Here is a 24,862-nt window from a genome sequence, read left to right as displayed (position 1 = left end):
TCAAGGTTTATACCCGGTATTCATGATAAAGGGTTTAAGCAATGGAGGAATAAAGGCATCACGGCAATATGTATAATGACTGAACGGGGCAAGTTGCAGAGTTTTGAAAGATTAAAGGAAAAATTTGGATTAGATGAACACGAGCGATTTCGATATTTACAAATAAGGGATTATTATGAAAAGGAGATAAAAACAGATACAACAAATGAAGTTATTGAGGTTTTTCAGAAAGCCTATGAGGGCAAAAAATGCAGAGTGATTTCAGCTCTATACAAAGGTTTGATGACATGTAGAAAGGTTTCCTCTTTGTATATCAAAGAAAAATGGGAAAAAGAGTTGAAGGAACAAATAACTGAAGAAGAATGGTTTGCTATTTGTAAAACGCAGTGCACGGCCACCAGCTCCAAGATCTGGAGAGAGTTCAACTGGAAAAATATGACTAGATTTTTTATTACTCCAAAAATTAGGAAGGAACTGTTATCTAACCAGCAGCCATGTTGGAGAGCATGTGGACACATGGATGTAGGTCACACACATATTTTGGTCTTGCCAAAAGATAAAAGGATATTGGGAAATAATATGGCGAGGCCTTAACAAAATAATTGGGTATGAGATACCCAAATCATGTAAGATATTTTATCTAGGAAATTTGACACAGGATATAATACAAAAAGAGGACGAGTATCTACTTAAAATATTGTTATCGGCAAGCAAAAAGGCAATTACAAGACTATGGTATAAAGTGGATCCACCGACCAAGGAGCAGTGGCTGTGCATTGTGAAGGAGTTATTTGTTATGGAAAAATTGACACATAAATTGAGATTGCAGGAGACGCAATTTAATGAAAAATGGGAAAAATGGACTGAATACAGAAGCCAGGAAGAGGACACCACCATTACCACTGGACAATAAGGACTTTGAGAAAACTATAACTGTCTAATGAACTATTCAGGATACACCTTCTCACTGTAATTGTTCAAAGAAAATGTTAATAAAAAATAAGTTATAAAAAAAAAAAGTCATAGTTAAGTGTCATAAAGTCACAAAAAAGTCACACTGTAGCTAGTCATAAAAAATGAAATAAGTCATACGATACGTCATAAAAATTTTGTAAGAAAGACATATTATAGCATGTCATTAAAAAAGTCATAGTATAGTGTAAGATTATTAGATGTATTTTTACTTTTTTTTGTATTTGCAGGCCGACTGTGTCTCATGAAATCATTGATTTGGATGATTGCCTCTTGTTTTCCCTCCACACGAATGCTCTCACTTACGCGCTCACACAGGCACACACACGCTCTGACTCACCATGCTGAGTCTGTCATCACGTTTCGTCCGTCAAAGGAGTAAATGGGCGTGGACGGGTTAAATGTGCCTCCATTTCCAGAGAAGATGGACATCCAACTACTGAATAACACTTCACCCTGAGAGGAGATCACACATCATTAACCCTTTAAAACCTGGAACTACATATCTTCGTGTGCTGCCTTCAGACGCTTTTCACAAATATTTAAACCTTTGAACTACAGGCAAATTGGTTTGATTTCTTCTGAAAAAAAAAAGAATGAACATGGATAAAAAAGCAATGGGCAACATGCAAGAGATGATTTTATTATATTATATGAATTTACTTTTTTCGGCTAATTTTCAGGTAATTTTCTTGTACTTTTCACTAATGTCTTTTTCATTTCTGGGTCATTTCTTCTCAAGTTGCTCATTGCCTTCTTACCTCCCATGTTTCTAAAAGAAATCAAGTCACTGTGCTCAGGTTTTAAAGGGTTAACCCACTTTCAATTCTCATTAAGATGAATCTGCATTATTCCTAAATAAAATTAGGAATGTGGATACAAATGTCTCCTCACCCTGAGGTTTACCACGGGCATGTCAGTGCGGTCTGCTTTCCTCACGATAGTCGCCAGGTCCTGGAGGTGTGAGGACAGGAAGGCCCTGTAGGTGGTTGTTAGCCCCATGGAGCGTGCCTGTTGATAGCACTGGAAGTCTGCGCCCCGGATGCCACGCATGTCCCCTTTCAGCGGGGCGTTCAGTGCTACCAGATGGAGCTGAAAAGGGAAAAATGCAGAGATCAGGAAACAATACACTTGGTCCGAATCGGACACGTTATTCATCAAAGATCTGGCATCAGTCAGGCGTGCCAGAGTTAGGCTGCTGTTGGGCCATGTGATTTTGGCTACACGGGTCTCTGGGTCTATGTGTGCATGCATGTATACATCAGTAGGCGTGTGTAAGTGCATACATGTTTGTTACACTCACCCCAGGTATAGCGTTGAAGGTCTGTGGTAGCACATTGTAGCTGGGCTGATATCCTCTACTGCCCTCTTGTAGCTCCTTTTCAACAAAAACATGAATTTGTATGTTTTATGCGTTTATGTGTTTGTTTGGTAGGTGGTTTTTAGAGTTTTAAATTCAAAGATGTTTCCAAAGATCAGCCCAGTTTATGCTGGCATTTTTGGGGTCTGTTGCTACCTAAAATGCATGATTTTGCTGCAGTTTTTCTACAAAATTCTAGTGCATGTTGCACTCTGTGTTTTTAGGTATTTTTTGCAATGGAATTGAGGGAACAAGTGCAAACTGAAAAAATAGTTGCAATTGTTTTGTGCGTCATCCATTAAAAAGGCAACTTGTGGTTGTATGAATCTGCCAACCAGTCAAGTTGGAGCTCATGATCGTGTGTGCAAACATGGGTACGTCACTTACATCTTTCCCCGGCAGCACAGAAGATCCATACAATCAGCATGTGTTTGTGTGTTTGTGTGTGTGTGTGTGTGTGTGTGTGTGTGTGTGTGTGTGTGTGTGTGTGTGTGTGCGTGTGTGTGTGAAGAACATTACGAAGTCACAGTTAAGTTGACCTTTGACCTTTTCTACATAAAATGACATCACCTCATCATTTTATCATATTAAACATTTGTGGGAAATTTTGGCATGAAAAATTCTTATCTAATTCTTAAGTCAAAGTTGACTTTGAAGAAATTCCTCCAAAGTGTTCATGACATATCACAGTCACGAGAATGGGATGGACAGACGAACAACCTGAAAACATAATAATTAAACCACATTGTTCTAAGTTTGGGATTAATATAACATTAACAATAACTAACCATGCATAATTAATCTAACCCCCCTTGACTGTTTGAACACTTGCAACAGATCGGGATGCCACAGCCTCTGTTATGGTGATATGTCTTGTCTGTTCTCTGCATATTTCCACATTGTTTAAAAGTGTTGTTGTTTGCATTCCAAAACAATGTTGCACATGGTGCAAAACAGTTTACTTAGCATTCATACCGTACGTCTCAGAGTGGCCTTGCGTGATCTTTAGCAGTAATTTGATTGGTAGATTTGACACATATGTGTTGCACATGTATGCATCTCCACAACCAGAGACAAGGATGATTAGTCGATTAGTTAAATTCAAGGAAAAGTTGGGGTGATTTAGCAAAATTGCAAGGTAGCGCAGAATTTACAAATATTGGTTATGTGTGTGCGTGTGTGTGTGTGTGTTACCTGGCTGTGGATCCTTTGTGGTCTGCTCAATTCTCCAGGTCTGCTCAGGGACTGAGACGCCGCCGAGGCAGAAGGTCCAGAAATTATTAACTCTCCGAGCTAAAAGAGGGACACACACACCTGAGCTAAAGAGCTATGATGCCAAATCAAATCCACTTTTATTGGGTTAAATGGTACTTCAGATGATGACACAAATCAAAGAAAAGTTCTTTATATTCAGTGCTTGTAAAGAAATTCAATTATGTCTAATTATCAGGTCCCACTTTTGGCACATTTTTTAATACAGACATTCAATTACATGCTTGTACGTTGATAATAATTGAGGTATGATAAAGAGAAGGATCTAAAAGTCCACACATTGAACCAAACACATGTCTATACGCCTAATACACACCTGGATCTTGCGCCAGCCATTGCGTGTTCTGATGTATAGCTCTCCTCCCTTCTCAGACACGTAGGCCAAGGTTCCCTCTGCTGCCCGGTGAGTCTCTCTGCTCAGAGCATGGCTCGTCTTATAGGTCGTCACCTGAATACACACAACATCTCGTTATACTAACATCAATAATTAGGGATGGTGATTTCATCAATTTCTTTCCACCAGGGATACAATTTGTGTCACTATAAACCCTTTGAAACTTTGAAACCTGAGCAAATTTGCTTAATTTCTTCCCAAAAGAAAAACAACAAAAAAAAAACCAAAGCAATGAGTAATCAAAAAAGAAATTACCCAAAAAAACCCCAAAAATTAGCACCAAAAAAAGTAAAAATTACAAGATATTTACCTGAAAATTAGTAAAACATAAAAAAATATATAAATAACAAAAGCAACAACAAATAAGGAAACAAAACTTGGAAAAAGTGTTTCAAAACATGCATTTTCCCCCATGGTTTTTAAAGAAATCACATCATTTTGCTCAGAGCTCAAATGTTAAAATACAAAAGTGATGTCCCTCCAGGTTTCAAAGGGTTCAGGCAAATCATGATGAGAGTTTGCTGCGACCATGAATAAGATTAGTGGTTACAGATAATGAACAACTCAATGAATCATGGGAGCATCAAAGCATGTAAGTATATACTTGTAGTGTAAAAGACAGCCGTAGACAACTAAACATGAGGTAGATCAGAGCTTAAGTGTCATGACCGCGGGTATCTTACCGGGTTGGCATATCCTGGAGATCCTGGTGGGCCGGGAGGACCAGGAGGGCCGGGAATACTGACACCTGACGATCAGAAATATATTGACAGACAAGGACACCAGTCAGCCTCATGTGCGATGCATGAGATCTGTAACTTTTATGGATATAAACTGAGGTCTCAATCTCTCCCTCTCTCGCTTTCACACACACACACACACACACACACACACACACACACACATACCTGATCCATATGCATCTGCAACCCCTGGGGGTCCAGCAGGGCCAGGGGGCCCTCTGGGACCAGGTCGTCCCAACCCAGGGGCTCCGGCCTGACCTGTAGCACCAACAGGTCCTGGAGGACCCACGATAGAATCACCTTTTGGACCCTGCAGGGAAATATAAACAGACTCATTCATCTGGTAATCCCGCACCGCACTGTCAAATTTAAATTTCATTCATCTTTTTTTTTTCGTTCTTACTCATGCACTGTTCATATCATCAGATTGATTACACTGATTAATCAGTCCAGTGCCTGAATATTCAGTTCAGTTCAGTTCAGTTGAGTTCAGTTCAGTTGAGTTCAGTTGAGTTCAGCTGAGTTCAGTTGAGTTCAGTTTGGTTCAGTTCAAGTCAGTTCAGTTCAGTTCAGTTCAGTTCAGTTCAGTTCAGTTCAGTTCAGTTCAATTCAATTCAATTCAATTCAAAACTGTATTTCAGACTCAGCTTATAGAGTGGTCCATAGACAATAAAACTAACATAATAGTAAAAAAATGATAATATTATATATATACAAAAAAAAACATTCCACAGTGAATCAGGTATTTACATACAGACATGAACCCCAGTGGCTCCAAATTCCAGGCTTAAACCTCACTGAACTCAGTACAGGATTAGCTAGAGCGAAAACAAAGCTATTTTCAGATTTTACCACCCGACACATATAATCAGATTTCTTATTAATGCAGAACAAGTGGGAACCCAAACACCAGCAAACATTTGGCTTGCAATAGAACTCTAAGAGGCTTTCAGCAGCAGCAGCAGTCTCATACTGTCATTACAGGTCACAGTCAGTCTCTGCAAGCAACCTTTTTGGTAATGAGGTCACAGGTGTGCAGTACACAGAGGTGTACAAAAAGCTTTAAGAAGAGAGGTCTTCACAGCCTGCGTACACATACTAAATTTACGAGCCAACATGTTACCTTGTGTGTATTACTTACAACACTGTCTGGACATATCCTTATCATCTAAGAGAATAATTATTAACTCATTGAGATAATATTAATAGAACTTACCACCAGTCCTGATCTCCCAGGCAGTCCTGGAGGACCAGGCAGACCTTCATCACCCTTTTCTCCCTTCTGACCTTGGTATCCCTGATCGCCTCTAGCACCCTGAAGCACCCACAGAAACACAAACTTACTAAAGATCGACGACATGACAGTTCAAGAGTTTTGAGAAGCTTTTTGTCATAGCCAGCATTGCTACCATTTGTTTGTGCTCATATCTGTGGCCACCTGATGCATTAAGTCCAGTGTTTACCTGTTTTTCATCATCTATATCAACTCCTGAGGGAAATATCTGTCTCCTTAGATGCTCCTCTATGTTCACCAGCTTTTCTCTAACTGTGTCTGTCTGTGGTTTGCTTCTGAGTAGTGTATAGTGGTTTATAGCTGAAAGATGCTGCCTGCTGTTGGAAGTTAAGCTGCTGAGAGCGGCAAAAGTGACCCAAAAAAAGTAAAGTTGAGGGCCATACGTAAAACAGAAACAATGAGCTAAGAGACCCTAAAATGCTCCATAGAGCTGAGGGGAACTGCAGAGATAGACAATATTTCTCTGTCGGTTTGTGATACATGAAAGGGAACATTAGCAGTAACAAACTCATTTGATCCATTGTTTATATAAAATATTGATCAGAGCACCTTTAACTACAGGTTTAATGATTCTTCAGTCTTGGTCTACTTCTACTTCAGTGATCAACGATCCCATATCATCAAAAGACAGTAAAAATATCTGGGGATGCACGATGTTGGGTTTTTTGGTGATATCCAATACGCTGATATATATCACAACTAATTTGGCCGATGCCTAATACCGATAACAATATATCCACTTTTTTTCATCACCCAATTATAGTGATCGTCGAACCTCAATGCTTTTTAATGTATGTGACAGTCATTTATTGTGCATAACAAGAAAAATACCTCAGCATAGAGTTGACATTTTGTACATGTTCACTTTTTCAATAATAATAACAAAGAAATTGGTTTGTCATATCAGCACAAATCAGCATTTTGGCTGATTCCGATATTTCATTTTAAATCCAATATCGGCCAATACCAATGAGTTGCTGATATTATTGTGCTCCCCTCAAAATATTTATGAATATCATTCATATTGTCATCTCTAAGATACATCTCGTTTGAAATTCCCATGGTGCATCTGTGCCACCAGTTCCATCGAAACACGCTTCCTTCCATAACACTCAAACACTGCTGGTGGCCCAGATCAGATCAGATCAGATCAGAAATACTTTATTGATACCCGAGGGGAAATTGCCTTTAGTTACAGATGCTCCCATTCAAAAGTCTTAAAAGAAGTAGGAAAGTATAGAATATATCAATAAAATTAAAACATAAGTGCTAATATAAAACAAATATATATAAACACTAAAATATAAATATAAATCTACATTTTGCTCTTGTTTCTACAATGTGATAAATAAAACAACAGATTACCAACATTTGAATATAGAATATTACACATGAATGTAGTTATTGCACTGGATTATTGCACATCAAAGTAGGCAGACGATGGCAAGCAGCCAAGAAAAAGACAAGATGGATATTTACTGACATCATTTAATATCAATCGCAGGTGAAATGAACTGAATCCAGAGCATACCACTGCACTTCTTTGTTATATCAGTGCATATTGTATTGTTATATAAAGAGTCAATATAGTAATGTATTGTGATAAAACTTGTTATTTCCATCCCTATATTTAATAAAATGACATAAATCCTAACTCCAGTTTAGGCCGTTAATTTAGGACTAGAATAGTGCTTGGTCATTTACCATCTTTACCGACCTTGTTGGCATTAGATGAATTGTGTAAGATGAATCGGTACTCACCACAATTCCATCTGGATATGCAGGTGCTGAGATGAAAAATGACATAACATAAATGATACAAGTTCTGGCAAACATTTATCATAAAAAAATGTTCTTTTTGATGGTAAAATCTTTTTTAAGCAAATTAGTAGTTTAATAGTTTAAGCCCTTAAAACCTGGAGCAGCATAACTTTCCTTATCCTGCTTTCAGATGCCTTTCACAAGTATTTGAACCTTTGAACTCTGAGCAAATTGGAGAAATTTCATTCAAAAACATGGGAGAAAACATGGGGAAAAGCAATCAGCAACTTGGTATGACATGTTCCACAACTTACAAAAAGTTAGTAGATTTAGAAGAGTAATTTGGAAAATTTATAATTTATAATGATCACAGTTACATATTTTAATTATATAATTTTGTTGGTAATTTTGAAGCACTTTTTCCAGGTCATTTCCTTTAAAAATAACAAAACAAAAACAAAAACGAATTTATTTATTTATTTTTAACTAATGTTCAGCTAATTTTCTTGTACTTTTTACTAATCTCTTGGTGATTTTGGGTCATTTCTTCTTTCATCGCCCATTGCCTTCTCCCAAAGTTTTTGAAAGAAATACCAATTTGCCAAGGTTTTCAAAGGGTTAAAACCTGTGAGAACTCAGGCGTAAGATAGGTAAGAAAGTCAATGGCAGTAAAGTGAGTGTCTGTTGGTCTGGTCTTACCAGATGAGCCTGGCTCGCCAGGTAGTCCCATATCTCCTTTTTCTCCTTTAGCTCCAACTGAACCTCCCCCTGTTGCTGACTCCTACACATACACACACATGCACAAGCACACACACGTCCATTAACATTACCAGCATGTTTGCAACAGCAGGCATGTGCACATGTACACAATGTACAGACTGCTGAACATTGAACTCAGATTTTTAACATCTGTAAAGAATATTAAAAAAACTGGGTTATAATAAAAAAGAAGACACAGATGTAAATAGTTAAAACATCACTGTCAGGACTGCAAAAACACCTGTTAAATACCAGGGATGCGTACTTGAGACAGCAGCACGTCTCTCAGCTGTGGTAAAATGCAAACGGTGTAGAGAAAAAGGTTAAAACAAGTGTTACACATGTTTTTACGAAACAGATCTGCACTACTTAATCATGGTAAATTTAAACTGTTGCTATGTTTATGTATATTTTTACAATAAGTTATAGTGAATACTCCCTGGAGTCCTCAGCCACTCCACAACTTGACCACAGCTGCTTTGAATCAAACGATACGCCCTTACATCACTTTAATTATCTATAATATATATAATATATTATTATTTTAATATATATTATCTATAGCATCTTACAAGTATCTCAAAAGGAATATGACATTTATAGGGTGTTGGAGAACAAGATCAAAGATAGCCCTCAACTCCCTTGTCATAAGCATTATGTTTCACTATAGTCCACTAAGACTGCATAATATATCAATATTATAACGTTTTTTTATATGAGAGTACAAATCATTTTTAGATTTTGAGTATCATCTCTTCCTGGTTTTAAAGGCAAAATTACAGTAAAGTTGTGTAATGTGCTAAACTTAGTGGACTGTTGTAGCTGTTCTATCATTTGCTTTTACCACTAATATTCATATTAATGCTGATTCATTACCAAAATTTCATATTGTAAATTCTTGTCACAACATTGGTATTGAGGTCTTTGGACAGAACTGCATGAGATCAGCCGAAGTTAATTCAAATCGCCTTCTATTTCTAGCTAGACAGACAATTTTTTTATAAAACGTTTACGTGTATGTAATATGAGGGTAATACAGGTACTTAAATAATGCACGTATCCCCCAGAAAATTTACAAAATCATAACACAAAATAATTACTTTTAAAAACTGACTTAAATCTGTCTACTCCCCCGTTTCCATCGAAGGTGTGACAGTGATTGGAAGTAAGAGATATTGAGTTTCAAAAATTAACCAGGAACTAAAAGACCAAATGTATAAATTCATGGACGCTCATCAGTCACATGAAAGTGTAGAAATGAATTATCATGCATTTATGGAGGAGCCCATCACCTAAACCATAACAGTGACATGTGAAGACAAAGGAGCCAAATTCCAATCAGAATTCATCCATATAATTACCATCAAACCTTAATCAGCAGACTTTAACCCTCTGAAACCTGAGCAAACTGGTTTAAGACACACTTGCCGTAATTAATAAATTAGCAAAATGTGAAAAATGTACAGAATTTCCAACTAATATTTTGAATAATTATAAATATGGTTTCTGGACATTTTTTCCATAGTTTTTTGAAAATTTTGTAATAATTGTCACCCTTTTAATTATATCATTTTCTTTGTCACTTTTCACTAATTTCTTGCAATTTGTGGGACATTTCTTGCCTAGTTGCATTTTTCCCCTATGTTTTTGAAAGAAATTAAAGCATTTTGCTTAATTTTCAAAGGGCGAAATATCTTGTGAAACGCAGCACAGGAAAACTGGTACAGATGTAGGACAATTATATTGTACCTTGCACAGCTACTGGTTTTCTAATAGAATTTGTGTAAAACTCCTGCATAAAGCCTTTTATTGGTTTACTTGATTGGAATTTAGCCAAGCAGAAACTGGAGGCCACAGAGGACACTTTAAGCAGAAAGTTTTACAGCAGAACCCACAAACCCGGAACCGGAAGAGCAGATTGCACATTTCTTAGTTTCCATCTCAATAATGAAGGATGTAGAGTTTGATATATCTCAGTTTTATACAGGTTATTAAAGGGATAGTTTGGATCTTTTTATGATGGGTGGTATGAGGTATCCATAGTCAGATGGCGGTCAGCATGCCCTCAGTTTGGAAAAGCAGGCTGGAGTACTGTCACAGAAGCTAAGTAATGTGGATGGGGGCATTAGTAATACATAAAAAAATGATATGAGTTTAAGTGTATATATTAAGTCTCTATATTGAGAATATTTGTCTGCTTTAACTTGCTGTCAGACTGCCCTTCTTTATTTTACGTTGCAGAACACGGGAGTTGCTGGTTTACCGCTTCACATTTCGTTAGTTTGCGTTTTCAGGCCCCCACAACGCTGTTGTTGTGTGAACAAAAGGCCAAACCGCAACAAAAATTGAACATTTCATGCAAGAACCAATGCTGTGTAAATGGAAAGGGCTGTCTGACATTAGGATGAAGCTGTGAAAAAGCTCTAAGTTTAACTGATATTGTTTTTTAGGTGGGACTTTTTTTTAAGATGGCAATTTTTAGTGCTGCTCCTGTCCACAGCAGAACATTGCTTAGCATCCGGGGCAGCGCTCTCAGAACTATTGCTTTAAGGAGAATATTTTCTTTGTAAAAAAAATCATGTCATGGCCACCATTTTAGGTATATATTCCTTTTTGAAAACTGATTTGGTAACAACTCTGAATGTACATACAGTGGACATCAGTTATGTCAATAATTGTTTCTCCTCCCTGTCAGTGGTTCAGGCTTCCTCTTCCCTGACATGATGAGGATGGTAAGGACAAGGGAGGCAAGCAGGATTCAGACTCAGACCCCCTTTAACACCTGGCATTAACATTCATCATAGGCGATTAGACTGGATTTAACAAACGCAAAGAGAATCTTGGGGTAAATGAACCCAAGATGCAGCGAAGATCAGACCAGTCACATCACATTTGCAGGTGGCAACTTTAATCCACATATGGCGACTAATTCAAATTAAATTTTGCTTGTAGATTCAACCACAACTGGGTCAAATCATGAAACACGTGACAAGATACAATCTGCATACAAGAGGAATGTTAACGCCTGAAGAAATGAGACCCACAGATGAGTAGTCTTTTTAAGGATCATCAGCAAAGTAGGAGAACCAAGAGGGAGGAGAAAATAGAGGGAGGTAAAGTAGGGGCGACGAGGGGAACTGTTTGTAGCCCAGACCAGAAAGCTGCCATGCTGCTACACCCACACACCAACAGACCCACCAGATGGACCCATTTCAAACTGAAACGGACCGATCAGATGGTCCGGCTCAGACTTACTCTTCCGTTTTTGCAGTGCGGTCGGGGGCGCACCGGAAACACTGTCTTTGGAATTCAAAGCAGAGCAGCGTGATCAGACTAAACGAGCCAAGTCAAACACTGTACTGTAGATAACACACACATACACACACACAAACTGGCGTGCAGAGATATTGGTGCTCCACAGAGTACTCATACTTAACAGGTCTTTCTGGCATATCGTCATAGCCACTATGTGTTGTGTGTGATTATGTGATTTACGAGATTACAGCTTTTTAAAATTATTATTATTCCAATAGCCTGTAGAAAAATTTGACGATCTCTGTGAAAACTGGAGCCAACGCCAAATTGTAGTACACATCCACATAGGTTTACTGGTGTCAAATGGAAGCCACACCTGTTATAAAATGCATAGCATCATCATCAAAAAATAAAAAACATTTTCTGGGGTCCTGCTTTTAAAGGCATTTATATGAACTTGTTTTAAGTTGAGAAGCAAGCCTTTTAAATACTGCAATGTAAAGTACTAGTTCTGTATTATCATGAACCTTCTGATACTTATGATCATCATAACCATAATCATGATTACCACTTCTTGATATTGTAGGATTCTGTATTAGTTTTTGTAATCCATTTTGAGGTGAGATTCTCTTATATTCTCATATATATATACATATATATATATACACGTATTTATATATATATACCTCCTAGTCCACAGCTGAAAATAGCAAATTAGAGAGATGAAAAGCCACAGATGGAAACTTACTCCTTTTAGCCCAATAACTCTCCCTGGAGCTCCAGGTGGGCCCGGGGGACCTGGAGGTCCCTGTGGGAGCAAACATCATCACATTAGTGTCACTGCCTACCATCTCATTTATAAGAGAGTCAGACAGCACACAGTTTCAAAGTGAGGTGAAAACTACCTGCAGGCACAAATCACAATCCTAATGTAAAAACAAAAGAGTAACTCCACCACCAAAATTCACACAATGTCTGTCTTAAATGGTCAAATTATTGATTAGGATCACACAGATCTTTTCCTCGTCCTCTTTACCGGTTGGCCGACAGAATCTCCTTTGTCACCTTTCCTCCCAGGCATACCAGACCGCCCCTACAGGAAGAGAAAGGATGATCTGGATCATTCATCAGCACATGAACTCATGCGCTCTGTTACTTTGGTCCTTTCTCATGAGCCTGATGGAGCATTGAGTCACATGTGGTGCTCTTTTTTATAGTCTTTATAAAAGATCCTTGATCATAGCATTTCAGTGGGATTAATTGATCATAATTAATCCCCTAAAACCTGGATCGATTCACTTTTCTTGTCCTGCATTCAAATGCCTTTAAGAAATATTTAAACCATTAAACACTAGACAAATTTGGTTGATTTCGCTCAAAAACAACGGTGGAAAAATTGAAATGAGCAATTTGTGTTTAAAAAAAGGGGCCCAAAAATTGCAAAAAAATTAGTAAATTTAGGAATTTCTTTTAAATGCTAAGAAAAAAAAAATCCAGAGAACTGCATTTGTCATTATCATAATAATCATATATTAAGAATATATATATATTTATATATTTACAAAATTACCATAATTTTCATTTTTTAGGTCATTTCTGTTTTTTATTGTTTGTTTATTTGTTTTTGTATACATTTTCAAGTCATTTTCTTTTACTTTTAACAATGTTAAAAGCTACTTGCTACTTTCTAAGTCATTTCTTCCTAAATTCCTTTCTTCTCATGTTTTTGAAAGAAATCAAGCCAGTTTGCCCAGGTTTCTCAGGTTGAGAGAGATGTGCACATTTACACACAAGGAGCAGCAACATTTATTGATTTGTTTCAGAAGCTAAAGGTTTATCTCTGTTTCCTCCTTCAAGTTTATAACCATAATTTTTAGTTTTTTTGATATTTTATGCAGTGACATTACTACTCTTACTGCATCACTCTCAGCTAATTTCTCCAATATGCTAAATCCACTATGTAAATAGCAGTGCACCAGGGGCAAGTGGAAGACGACACTCTGATTGATTGAATTCATGTCACGCATATGATTAATTAAATAAATACAACTCCTTTGCCCCTTACGTCTTACATTACACCCAAATGTGGACATGCCCTGAATGCACTTGTGCAATGCACTTTAGAACTATACCTTAAGGCAAAATATCAGTTAAATAGAGGACACAGTATATGTTCTCTGTACCTGCAATACATATTTTGAGTGCAAGGCAACTAAAAACTACAAGATTTGAAAATCTGTGAAACCTTGCTGAGTTGAATGAATGAAAGAGGAAGGAAGACTGAAAACAGATCAAAATGTATGAATAAGTATGATTTCTCTAAGCACTAACAAAGGGGTTGTTCATTCCCTGACATATAAACGACAAATTCAAGATACTGACTGCGCGACCAGGGAAGCCATATTCTCCTTTTTGTCCTTGCGGTCCTATTGGGCCCTGAAATAAACACAAACACAGTGATGTGTACAAAACATAATTACAGTTTCAGTAATAAAGAATCAATAAGATTTGTGTTTAGCCTATCTTGATAAACAAATGTGATTAACGCTCTATTTAATGACTCACCATGCGTCCAGCAGGTCCAGGGAACCCACGGTCACCCTATAAAATGACAAAGCAATGCACCAAAATGTGACCAGAGAAAACAACAAGGATGTGGCGTGATATTTTAATTAATGGCAGTCATAAACGTGTTTTCAAAGATGGTTTGTCTCTCGGCTGTGAGTTTAAATGAGCTGTTTCTAACTGTTGGATTATTCCCATTTCCACAATTTAAGTCCCCATTTCAGTGTCCAAAAAAACTGAGCTGCATTGTATGTTTCAAGGCTTAGGATCTTAAGAGAGTTAGATTTTTGGCATTTGATCCTTGAGATAGACCTCCACTCTTTCCAAAACTGAGCATCTGTGGTACAGGCATTAGGGTCAGGGGTATACAATGAAAAGATCAGAGTGAAACTTTCACATTCATCATCATATTCACCATCTTAATATCATTGACCACTGTAGTTAGCATTAGTTGTTTGGAGAAGGTAAGGTCGAGCCATGTACGGGCAAGGGGTCACTTTGCTGGTACCTTGATGCCTTTGGGCCCCTGGGGACCTCTCGGCGCTGACAAGAGGGATCCATCAGCAGCAATGGTCACGCCCGGCTCACCCTTCTCTCCCTGTTTTTGCAAAATTTTGAAAATGTAATGTTACCTTATACATTTTTCTCAGTTGTTTACATTCAAGAACATTTATTTTGCTCATAGAAGTAACATAACATTTGTGATAATCTACATTCTGTTTAGTTCTCACCTTGGGCCCTAATGGCCCTAGAAAACCTGGAGGGCCTATGTCCCCCTTAGGTCCCCTTGGGCCCTGGGAAAGGATAAAAGGGTAGTGAGGAGTGAATTTGAAAAATTATAGCATTTTAAAAAAGTAAGGTCCTGGAGCTTTTTACAATTGATAAAAAAGAGGTGTTATTTACAGAGAGCTAAAAAAATAAATCCAGGTAAAACAACAACAAAAAAATCAGTGGCAATAACGTACCTACCCTGTTTAGCCCAGTGATAGCAAAAAAAAAAAAAAATGACATTGCTATTAAATAATTATTTCATCTTTGTTCATTAAATATAAAATTTTCTCTAAAAATCAGTCAACAGGTGATAAAATGCTCAGCGTAAGTTAGTGTTGCAAAATGCTCTTACAGGAAATCCAGCTCTGCCAGGCAAGCCTTCAGGGCCCTGCAACACGCAGACAAAACACACACACACACATCCACAAGTAAGCATGCATGCAAGCACAAACTTAAAAGGGATACAAACTAAAGCAGTGTAGCTAGGTTAACCCTTTGAAAACTAGGAGAAACTGTTCAATTTCTTGTAAAAAAAAATAAGGGTAAAAGGCAATAAACAACATAAAAAGACAAGGTCCAAAATTTTGCAAAAAAAATCCAAAAAAAAGGAAAGAAAAATAAAAAGGAGCAAGATAGTAACCCAAAAAAGTGCTGAAAATTGAAAATATATATGTACATTTTTTCTTTAACATACTTTGAAATGTATAATTATAATTATGAATATAGTTGTCTGGACATTTTTGTTATTTGTTTCATTAATGTTCTCTATTTTTCGATCAAACTGTTTTCCAGGTCTTTTTTGTCACTTTTTACAAATTTCTTGCAATGCGCAGGGCTTTTTTTTTGCCAAGTTGCTCGCTGCCTTTTCCCTATGTTTACAAAAGAAATCAAAGGGATTTGTGCAGGTTTAAAGGGGTTAAAAAGCCTGTGAAAGGCTTCTGAACGCAGCACAAGAAAACTAGTTTCAAAGTGTTAATGACATGCTCATACACAGCACCATCAAACACAACTGCAGCCAAAAAAAAGCTTCAAAGAAGCAATAATGCTGCTACAGTAAGATATTGGCTTCTTGCATTGTAGTTTAAATCTCCTTCTGTTCTTATTATCAAATGTTGTCTGTTTGCATCCAAACTTTTGCAGAAGGAGTAAAGTTAAATCTTAAGACATTGTCACTTTGCAGTAACTACAAAGGAATTTGTAGTACGCACCAGGGGCCCTGGTGGTCCCCTGATCTCTGTGAAGTTGAAGATCCCATCTGTGACATTGAGCAGCAGCTGCAAGAAAGAAAATGCATGAGTTTATTTAAGCACTTAAGCATGTGTTACATATTTAGAGATTTGTAAAATTCACCAAATAGGGTGTTTGTGTGTTCACATACATCTGACAGATTAAAGATTGGTCCAGGAGGTCCAGGAGGCCCAGGTGGTCCTGGGATACTGAGTCCATCAGCACCTCGATCACCCTTTGGGAGATAATACAGATAATTATTATTCTTTTATTAAAATAACTAAAATTACCGCCTTGGCTCTATGCACCAGTCAAGTTGCTATAACAGTTAACATCCTTGTCTGTGAAAACACAGATGCTTCACGCATATCTTCCCCCTGGCAGCACAGAAGATCTGAAAATCAATACAGTTTCAAGATTAGTGTCACCAATTCAGTATCTGACCAAACGTCTGCCCTTCTGTTCCTGAGATATGATGCTGAATAATAGCCAGAAAAGTGTTTTTGCTGAAAAATTATGGTGTCACATTGATGTTGACCTCTGACCTTTTGGATAAAAAAAATGCTATCACTTTATCATTTTATCCTATGAGACATTCATGTAACCTTGACCTGTGACCACCAAATTTGAATCAATTCCCTTCAATTCGAGTGCAAGTGGTCCCTTATTCTAAATATGAGGAAATTCCCTCAAAGCCTTCTTGATATATTGCGTTCAAATGCAGGGTCACAGTGACCTTGATCTTTGACCCCCAAAATCTAATCAGTTCATCTTTGAATCTAAGTAGACATTTACAATAGATTTGAAGAAATTCTCCACAGGCATTCATGAGATTTTACATTTACAAATGGGACATAAACCCATATGTACATAGATAGCCCGAAAACAAAATGCCTCCATCCTGAGCTATCTCTGGCTCAGAAGCACAAAAATGTACATGGTACATTGTTGTTAGAAAAATATCAGTTATAGCCTCTAAACATTCGGAAAAAAATGTAACATACTTCGCAAACTGTAGCAGACCCTATAAAGTATCCCTTAATTTCCACACATTATTTTTGGTGTAGCAAGCCTACCTTGGGTCCTGGATTGCCCTTTTCTCCTTTGGCCCCCTGTTTGTAGAGTAAAAGGAAATAAAGAAAAGATTCATGTGTTGCTAACCATTATCTAGAAACCATATTATGATTTAAGGTGAACTGAAAAAAAGAGTTTAACAATTTTTTTCAATCATCATCCAACTGGAACTAGCATATTGTTAGTGAACAGTTCAGTGCTGTATACCCGGCATGCATCATGCAAACATTTACCATTTAAAAAGTGGTTTAGTGAAACATTCTCAAGCAAATAGATGTCAGAAATTAGCTGGGAGCATTTCAATATATCTAACTGGCAAGATGTATGACTAAAGTTACCAAAGCAGAAGCGATTAGCTCCCGAACTAGCTAGCTAGTTAACTGCTATTAGCATTCTAGCTAATATTCAAGAATTTTTTGGATGTTATTTGCAGATGATATTCCTGCTCTTGCGACAAATGTGCTAACTAAGCTTGTGTACTACCACTGTGTGTTTCCTGAATAATAGCAATTGATTAGCAGTTACAAATTGGAGCTACTTACTGACCATCAACAGCTAACAATAACGTTAGGCCCTCCTCTGACTGCAGCACCAAAATAGTCCACTCCAGGTTTATACATTTTCGTGACACACAATCTAGCTAGCTAGTTATAAGATGAAGCCCTTTCCTTAATGGATTAATCAATTAAATTATTGATCGATTAATCGATTTGTTATTTGGAAAAATATTATTAAAATAAATTAATAAAATCCCTTATTACTAATTTGTTTTATCCTTAGTCAAAGCTTACAGCAACATATTGCATATATTTTGACAGCAATTTGTTTGCCTATCGATTAATTGATTCAATTTCACATGTTCAATTAAATTCTTAACGACCGATTCATCAATCATCAGTAAATTGTTATTATTCCTTGTTATTATAGATTTTTTTAAAATTATCATTCCCTGCTGTGGGGAATGTCATATTTCAACATCAGTCCAAATTTTTTGTAGACCACAAACAGCCATTTCAACTCTATGAGGGAAAAAAACACTATTCTGCGGCCAACAAATGAAAATGTATAATTAAGAGTCATCAACACATTTGTTATGTAAAAACACCTGCTACTTACCCTAGCACCTGGTAGTCCTGCAGGGCCTTGAAGACCCTCTGGCCCTGGGTCCCCTGGCTCACCCTGCAATCACACACAGTATGAACAGAGGTAACATCAAGGTTTCACAGAGTTCAAATAATTTCAGTTACATGGTTAACTCTACATACATAGCCTTATATGTAGATTTCTACTTTTAACTCTTTTTCAGAATCAGCTTACCTTGACAGAGAGCCCTGGAGCACCTGTGGCTCCATCCTCACCCTACAGAAGACATGAAAGCATCTTCAACTACTGAGCGAGAAGAAGCAATGCAATCTGTATGCACGTGTCTCAAAAAGCACTGCACAAGCATACAGCACTGTTAGCTGTTAAAAACTAGCATACCAGCTACCTACAGCGAGCATAATCTGAACATTAACTGCTTTTTCATAAATAGATTACCTTGGGTCCCTGTGGGCCAGGTAAACCGGGGGGACCCTGTAAAAAAAAAAAAAACAGAAAACACTTACTGTATATGAAACAATTTATACAGTCTATGTAAAAACACACAATTTCACACCAACTTGTGGGCCTCCGACTCCAGCTCCAATCAGCATGTCACTCTTCCCAGATCCCTCCATATCCTAAAAACAAAAACACAGCCTGATGTTACACACAGAACTGAAATCTTACATGTGTTATGACGCCACTATGTTTAAGATGGCAAGGCAAAAAATTGCTGCTCTCTCCTTCTCGGCTTATTGAAGAAAGTAGCTCGGTATGAGTTAGTCAGCAGCAGACACGTTTGCATAGATCTTTGGTATTAAATTGGGTTACCTCTACAAAGAATTTGGTTCCTGGAGGTCCGGGAGGGCCAGCGGGTCCTGGGGAACCTGGTGGTCCCCTCTTTCCCGGGGGACCACTTGGCCCTGGAGGCCCTGAGGAGCCTGCTGTACCCTCATGCCCACATTCACCCTGCAGAGAGAAAGAAAAAAAGTCCTTCATCTTCACTAAAACATAACCATAATTGTGTTTATTTGGGGTTAAAATAGAAAGTAGAAATACAAGCACATGGTGTGCAGACGATTTTTATTACCTTTGGTCCAGGTGGCCCAGTTAACCCTTGGTCACCCTTAGAATGTAAAGACGAAAGCAAGAAATCAGTATTACTTGTAGAGCACTACATCTTTTTAGATCGATATATGGAGTCCACACATGATGGAAAACACTAAACATGTGTTTATAGTATCGAATATTATCAGAAATATTTAGGCTTGATCTCTATGATCATACCTTCTCTCCTGCTGCTCCTGGTAGACCTGGAGCTCCATCCCTTCCTGCTGGACCCTGGACATCCAAACACAGACAGACACGAGTACAGGTAGACAAATAAAACAGTGATGAATCACAGAAAATATGCTAATGTAGAAAAAAAAGAGTGATTTGATACATGTTGACCCTTTAGCCATTCCAACAGGGACCAACGCCAAATCCAAAGGTGACAGCCAGTCAGTTTAAAGGAATACTGGGTCTGTTTCAGTAAAGTGATAGTTTGGGATTTTTTAAGTGGGGCTTTATGAGATTATTATGTATAGTCAGTGTATTACATTCAGTAGCTGGCAATCGCCGCGCTCTCGGTTTGCAGAAACAGACCGGGCACGCACCCCACAGGGATTGATATCAAAACTTTATTTTAGCCACTCTGAAAAAAAGCAGTATTGAACTAAGACGACACTATCCATGAAGACCACATCTATAATGCATGAAGAAGGCGTTCATAATGCTTTACGAGAACACTCATAAACACACATAATGCTTACTGATGCACTACATCAGCAATCATTAAACATTATAGTTGTAACTTCAAATTATTTATATTATATTTATATTTATAATTATTTATGGGTGCTCTTGACTAGCTATAAACTAGAGGCTGACAGATGGGGATTATAATGCATAACAAATGCCTTTACTCACCGATACACACACCAATAATCAATTGTATGCAATGCACTGACTAAAAATGAGCACCTCACCAACTCCAAAAATCCCAAACTATCACTTTAGGTGATAAGATCACCCATGACAACATTTTCTGAGTCACCACAAGATTGCTAACCTCAGTGCGTCATGCTCACATTTGAGTATTTGTTGAGTGATCTGTTGCATCATATATTAGCCTTATTTTAGCAAATTAAAGTTACATTTGTTTCCCATTCAGCTCCTTGTACTCAAGGTGGAGTCTGTCATTACTGTTGCACGACACAGTGAAGTTAGCAGCCTTTGAAGCTGAAGTTGTCGTCTGTTTTCTTATCACTTCACAGGAAAGTTGAAGTTATTAAAAATCAGTGTATTCCTTTAAGAAAGCAGCATCAGACCAATGCACAGCAATGTTTCTTTTTAATGCAAAAACTGACAACATGTACATGTACCAACGTGTACCAAGCAAGCTCTCCCTGTAATTTTTTTCTTCCTAAATTAAAGACCTATCACTTAAGTCTTGCTTTTAATTTGGAGTAATGTTATAGCCTTAGTTGTTCAGTTTTAATTATTGGTTATCATATTATTTTTATCATCGGTGTTTGATTGTATTCTACTGACTTTCAATTCACAGATTTTTAACATATTGTTTTACTAACATACTTTTTAAATCTTTCAAAAAACTATTGTTTTTTTATTTTGTCTTTAATTGATAGATTTTTATATGTCTGATTTGTCTTAATTTTGCTTTGTGAAGCATTTGGGGTGCATGTTTGTATGTAAGGTGCTATATAAATAAATAAAGTTAAAGAAGTTCATTTTGGTGGCCCCACGATCTCTCCTCAAATTCTTGTCTTGACCAACAGCTGGATTTCTATGAAACTGTATGTGGTTAAAAAATTAAAATAAAATAAAAGGAGGAAGGGTATAATACTGTTCATTTGCTAAGTACTCTATGAGAAAACACTGTTTTACGGGCTTTACTCTTTGTAAATTTCAGTGCTTAAGTTCAATCTTTAGTTCCACTAGGGCGCAAGACTCAAAATAACAAAACTGTCTTTTTTCATGTTCATATATTGAGGTAGTCTGTGCTGACTCTGTAGTGTTATTATCATATCCTAAATAAAAAGCACACAGACTACAGGACCATTTTGTAGAATTGTAAATAAAGTAATATTAACAAGTGTACCAACTCAGAGCTAGATTTAGTGCAAATCAGTGTAACCGGGTACTTTGCATTGAGTGAGAAAAGCAAATATACAGTAATATACACAAAGAGAAAATGAAACAGATCATTGAAAAGGCAGACTTTTTCCCTTACCATGTTCTTTGGGGAAAAAAAAAGCAAAATAGCAGTTCAAGCTGAGGTTACATGGCAAATGTGATGTCAGTTTCCTTCAGTTTATTCACTTTACCATGAAAAGTCAAACTTCATGCAAAAATGTTTCTTTGGGAATGACAACATTCAAAGGTAAATGAACCAAAGCTAACTGACAAAATTCCAAGCAGGTTGCAAAGTCTGTAAGCAGTGACATCTGGAGATTAACAAGAAAAAAGAAAGACAGAGAGAACTTAAGCCAGTTAAGCTGTCTGCAAGCCAGCAATTAAGACAACATGGTTGGTGATAATGGACAGTCATTAGCCTGAGCATTGGGGTAGTGAGCTTTAAACTCATGAAAAGCTGATATAAATAAAGCACGATGATTGTCTCAGATTGATTTATATTGTAATTGAGTGTTGCCTCCTCAGTGCTCAGGCATCTGACTGACTAGTTCTGCCTTTTTATTTGTGGTTTGCTGGTTAACCGAGCAAACCAGGAAAATATACCTCTCCTGAACCCCAAGCAGACCCAAAGTCAAGCCCAGAACCAGAGGCAAAGCTGGCTTCAGAACTGAAGCCAGAACTGAAACCAGAGCCGAGGTCAGAGGACAACTCTGAGCCCGAACCTGAACCATCAGACCCAGAACCACTAAACCAATCGTCAAACATCTGAAACAGAGCGGACAGGAGGAGGAGATAGAAGGAGTACAAGAGCAGGAGATAGAGGATGAGAATAATTACAGAGGGATGACAGGTAGAGAGAGGATAAAACACAGACTGATCATTAGCCATTACACACTAACAGTGATCACTACAATATGACTAAAGAAGAAACACACTGAAGGGGAATTTCTATGGAAATGAGAGGGACAATACACAACAACAATGACAAAAATACAGCAACATGGCTACTTAACCCTTTAAAACCTGGATGGAGTCAGTTTTGTTGACGCCTTAACAAACATTTAAACCTGTGTAACCTGATAAAAATTAGGTGTTATGTTGTGTGTGTGTGTGTGTGTGTTATATAAATATATATATATATACACATAAAAACATGCGACAGGGAGAATATTACATTTTTTAAAAAATAAGTACATAGGCAGCCAATAAATAAATAAAAAAGTATCTTCATAATTTTTATGATTCTTATATACATGCACACACATATATATATATATATATATATATATATATATATATATAAATTATGATACAGGAAAAAAAATTACATTAATAATCATAATAAAATATTTATTTGATTTTATTTTAGCACTTTCTTATGGTATTTTTCTTGTAATTTTCTTCTTTCTTTTTTTATTGTAAAGACAATTCTTGTATGTTTGTATGTATGTTTTTACAAATTTTTATTACATTACACACACATACACATACACACACACACATACACACATACATACATATATATATATATATATATATATATATATATATATAAAACGCTACAGAAATAAAACAATGATAATAATAAATTTTGATTTTATCTTTAGCACTTATGGCAATTTTTTTTACTTTTCTTTTTTTAATTCTTAGGACAATTTTTTTTTGTATTGTTTAAAAAAATGCTAATTTGGGGGCCATTTCATGTAAGTCATTGCTCATTGCCATTGCTCATCACCTTCTGTTATTTTTTGAAGAAATATATCCAATATGCTCAAGTTTCAAAATGTTAAACTTTTAACTTTTTAATGCAAAATGGGTCTAAAACAGCTATTTTAAATTTTCAATGCAATTTCCACATCTCCAGTTTGCACTGTAATCATGATATAGTCTTAAACTCCTCTGGACTCCATTCTGGCTGATGAGGTGCAAATTATTTTATGCCTTACATTTGGGAAAATGAGAAATATTTGTGTGACCATGTGAGGTTAATTCAGGATCTGTGGCTACAATTTGAAAGAAAATATGAATGTGACAACTAATGATACTCAAAACCAGTCAGTGTAAACTTTGGCCTCACAATTATATCATTTTGTGCAAAACTCAAGAGTTTACTTGGCAAATAAAGATTTGCAGACTGAAGAAATGTATGGCAAATTCTGTGCCAGAGTTATGTGCCTGCCTTCCTACATTATTTTTTATTGGGGTGGATAAATTTTAAACATGACTGGTTTTTAAAACTGTGTACTTGAAGGTTGAGTGTGTAGAATTTAGTGCCATCTAGTGGGGAGGTTACAGATCGCAAACAACTAAAACTGAACCAATTAAAAAAACAACATTGCAGACCCCATGGACCTGCTCCATATGTAAATATAAACAGCTCATTCTTGGTTAACAAAAACACAATGATTCTTATTTTCAGGAGATTAAACACTAATGAAAACATTGTCATGAGTATAATATAGCATTACTGCAAAGATATGCCCCTAAATCCTTCACACCGGACCCTTAATCTCTCAACAATGAGATACTTCTCTGTAGGTCCTATAGGTCTCTGCATGCAATAATGAATTTATAATACAATACTCCAGGACCATTACATGGCTAAATATTTGTAATGAAAATAAATCCACAGGTCTACAGGTTTTACTCATATTTATAACAAAATCTAACTGAAGCTTGAACACTGTATGTCATTCATCAGGCTTACCGGTATTCCAGGATTGCCTGGGATCCCGTCTCTGCCAGGGGTACCAGGTGATCCAGCATGCCCTGAAGACAGGCCTTCAGCTGTGTCAGACGATGACAGGCGGCCAGAGGGCCCAGGGGGGCCGGGAGGTCCAGGAGGCCCGGTGGACCAGGCTGACCCTGTAGGAAAGATTTTTTTAATTATAATTATTATTTCACTGTGAAAATTAAGCCATTGGACCATCCCATCTCGTTTTGAAAACTTTCTCTTACCCTGATGAGTTCAGTGTCACTGTCCAGGTCCTCAAAGCCAGAACCCAGTGCATCTGCTCCATACTGCAACACAGATAACACAGAGTCTTAAACACTGATATATTTGTAATCCTTCAGCCTTCTTGTTCTTCACATCAGATTGCTCACTAGGATTGACCTTCCTCTACATTTACTGT

General features: G+C 37.1%; 1 protein-coding gene across 1 annotated transcript in view; it reads right to left on the bottom strand.

Annotated features, from left to right (window-relative positions):
* Window positions 1-1,308: 1,308 nt before the first annotated feature.
* Window positions 1,309-24,862, bottom strand: part of col15a1b (collagen, type XV, alpha 1b) — a 40,516-nt gene continuing 16,962 nt past the window's right edge. Inside the window, 31 exon segments of the mRNA XM_042497968.1 lie at window positions 1,309-1,428; window positions 1,867-2,064; window positions 2,276-2,350; window positions 3,527-3,625; window positions 3,921-4,052; window positions 4,682-4,746; window positions 4,907-5,051; window positions 5,958-6,056; window positions 7,797-7,822; window positions 8,496-8,577; window positions 11,811-11,855; window positions 12,559-12,618; window positions 12,847-12,903; window positions 14,193-14,246; window positions 14,376-14,411; window positions 14,884-14,973; window positions 15,107-15,169; window positions 15,499-15,534; window positions 16,355-16,420; window positions 16,525-16,608; window positions 17,450-17,485; window positions 18,564-18,626; window positions 18,765-18,806; window positions 18,987-19,022; window positions 19,109-19,168; window positions 19,362-19,499; window positions 19,621-19,656; window positions 19,818-19,871; window positions 24,436-24,581; window positions 24,584-24,593; window positions 24,687-24,749. Coding sequence (XP_042353902.1) covers window positions 1,309-1,428; window positions 1,867-2,064; window positions 2,276-2,350; window positions 3,527-3,625; window positions 3,921-4,052; window positions 4,682-4,746; window positions 4,907-5,051; window positions 5,958-6,056; window positions 7,797-7,822; window positions 8,496-8,577; window positions 11,811-11,855; window positions 12,559-12,618; window positions 12,847-12,903; window positions 14,193-14,246; window positions 14,376-14,411; window positions 14,884-14,973; window positions 15,107-15,169; window positions 15,499-15,534; window positions 16,355-16,420; window positions 16,525-16,608; window positions 17,450-17,485; window positions 18,564-18,626; window positions 18,765-18,806; window positions 18,987-19,022; window positions 19,109-19,168; window positions 19,362-19,499; window positions 19,621-19,656; window positions 19,818-19,871; window positions 24,436-24,581; window positions 24,584-24,593; window positions 24,687-24,749 — 2,316 coding nt within the window.

Source organism: Plectropomus leopardus, chromosome 12 (assembly GCF_008729295.1).
Source record: "Plectropomus leopardus isolate mb chromosome 12, YSFRI_Pleo_2.0, whole genome shotgun sequence".
Taxonomy (NCBI): domain Eukaryota; kingdom Metazoa; phylum Chordata; class Actinopteri; order Perciformes; family Serranidae; genus Plectropomus; species Plectropomus leopardus.
This window is presented reverse-complemented; position numbering and strand designations above follow the sequence as displayed.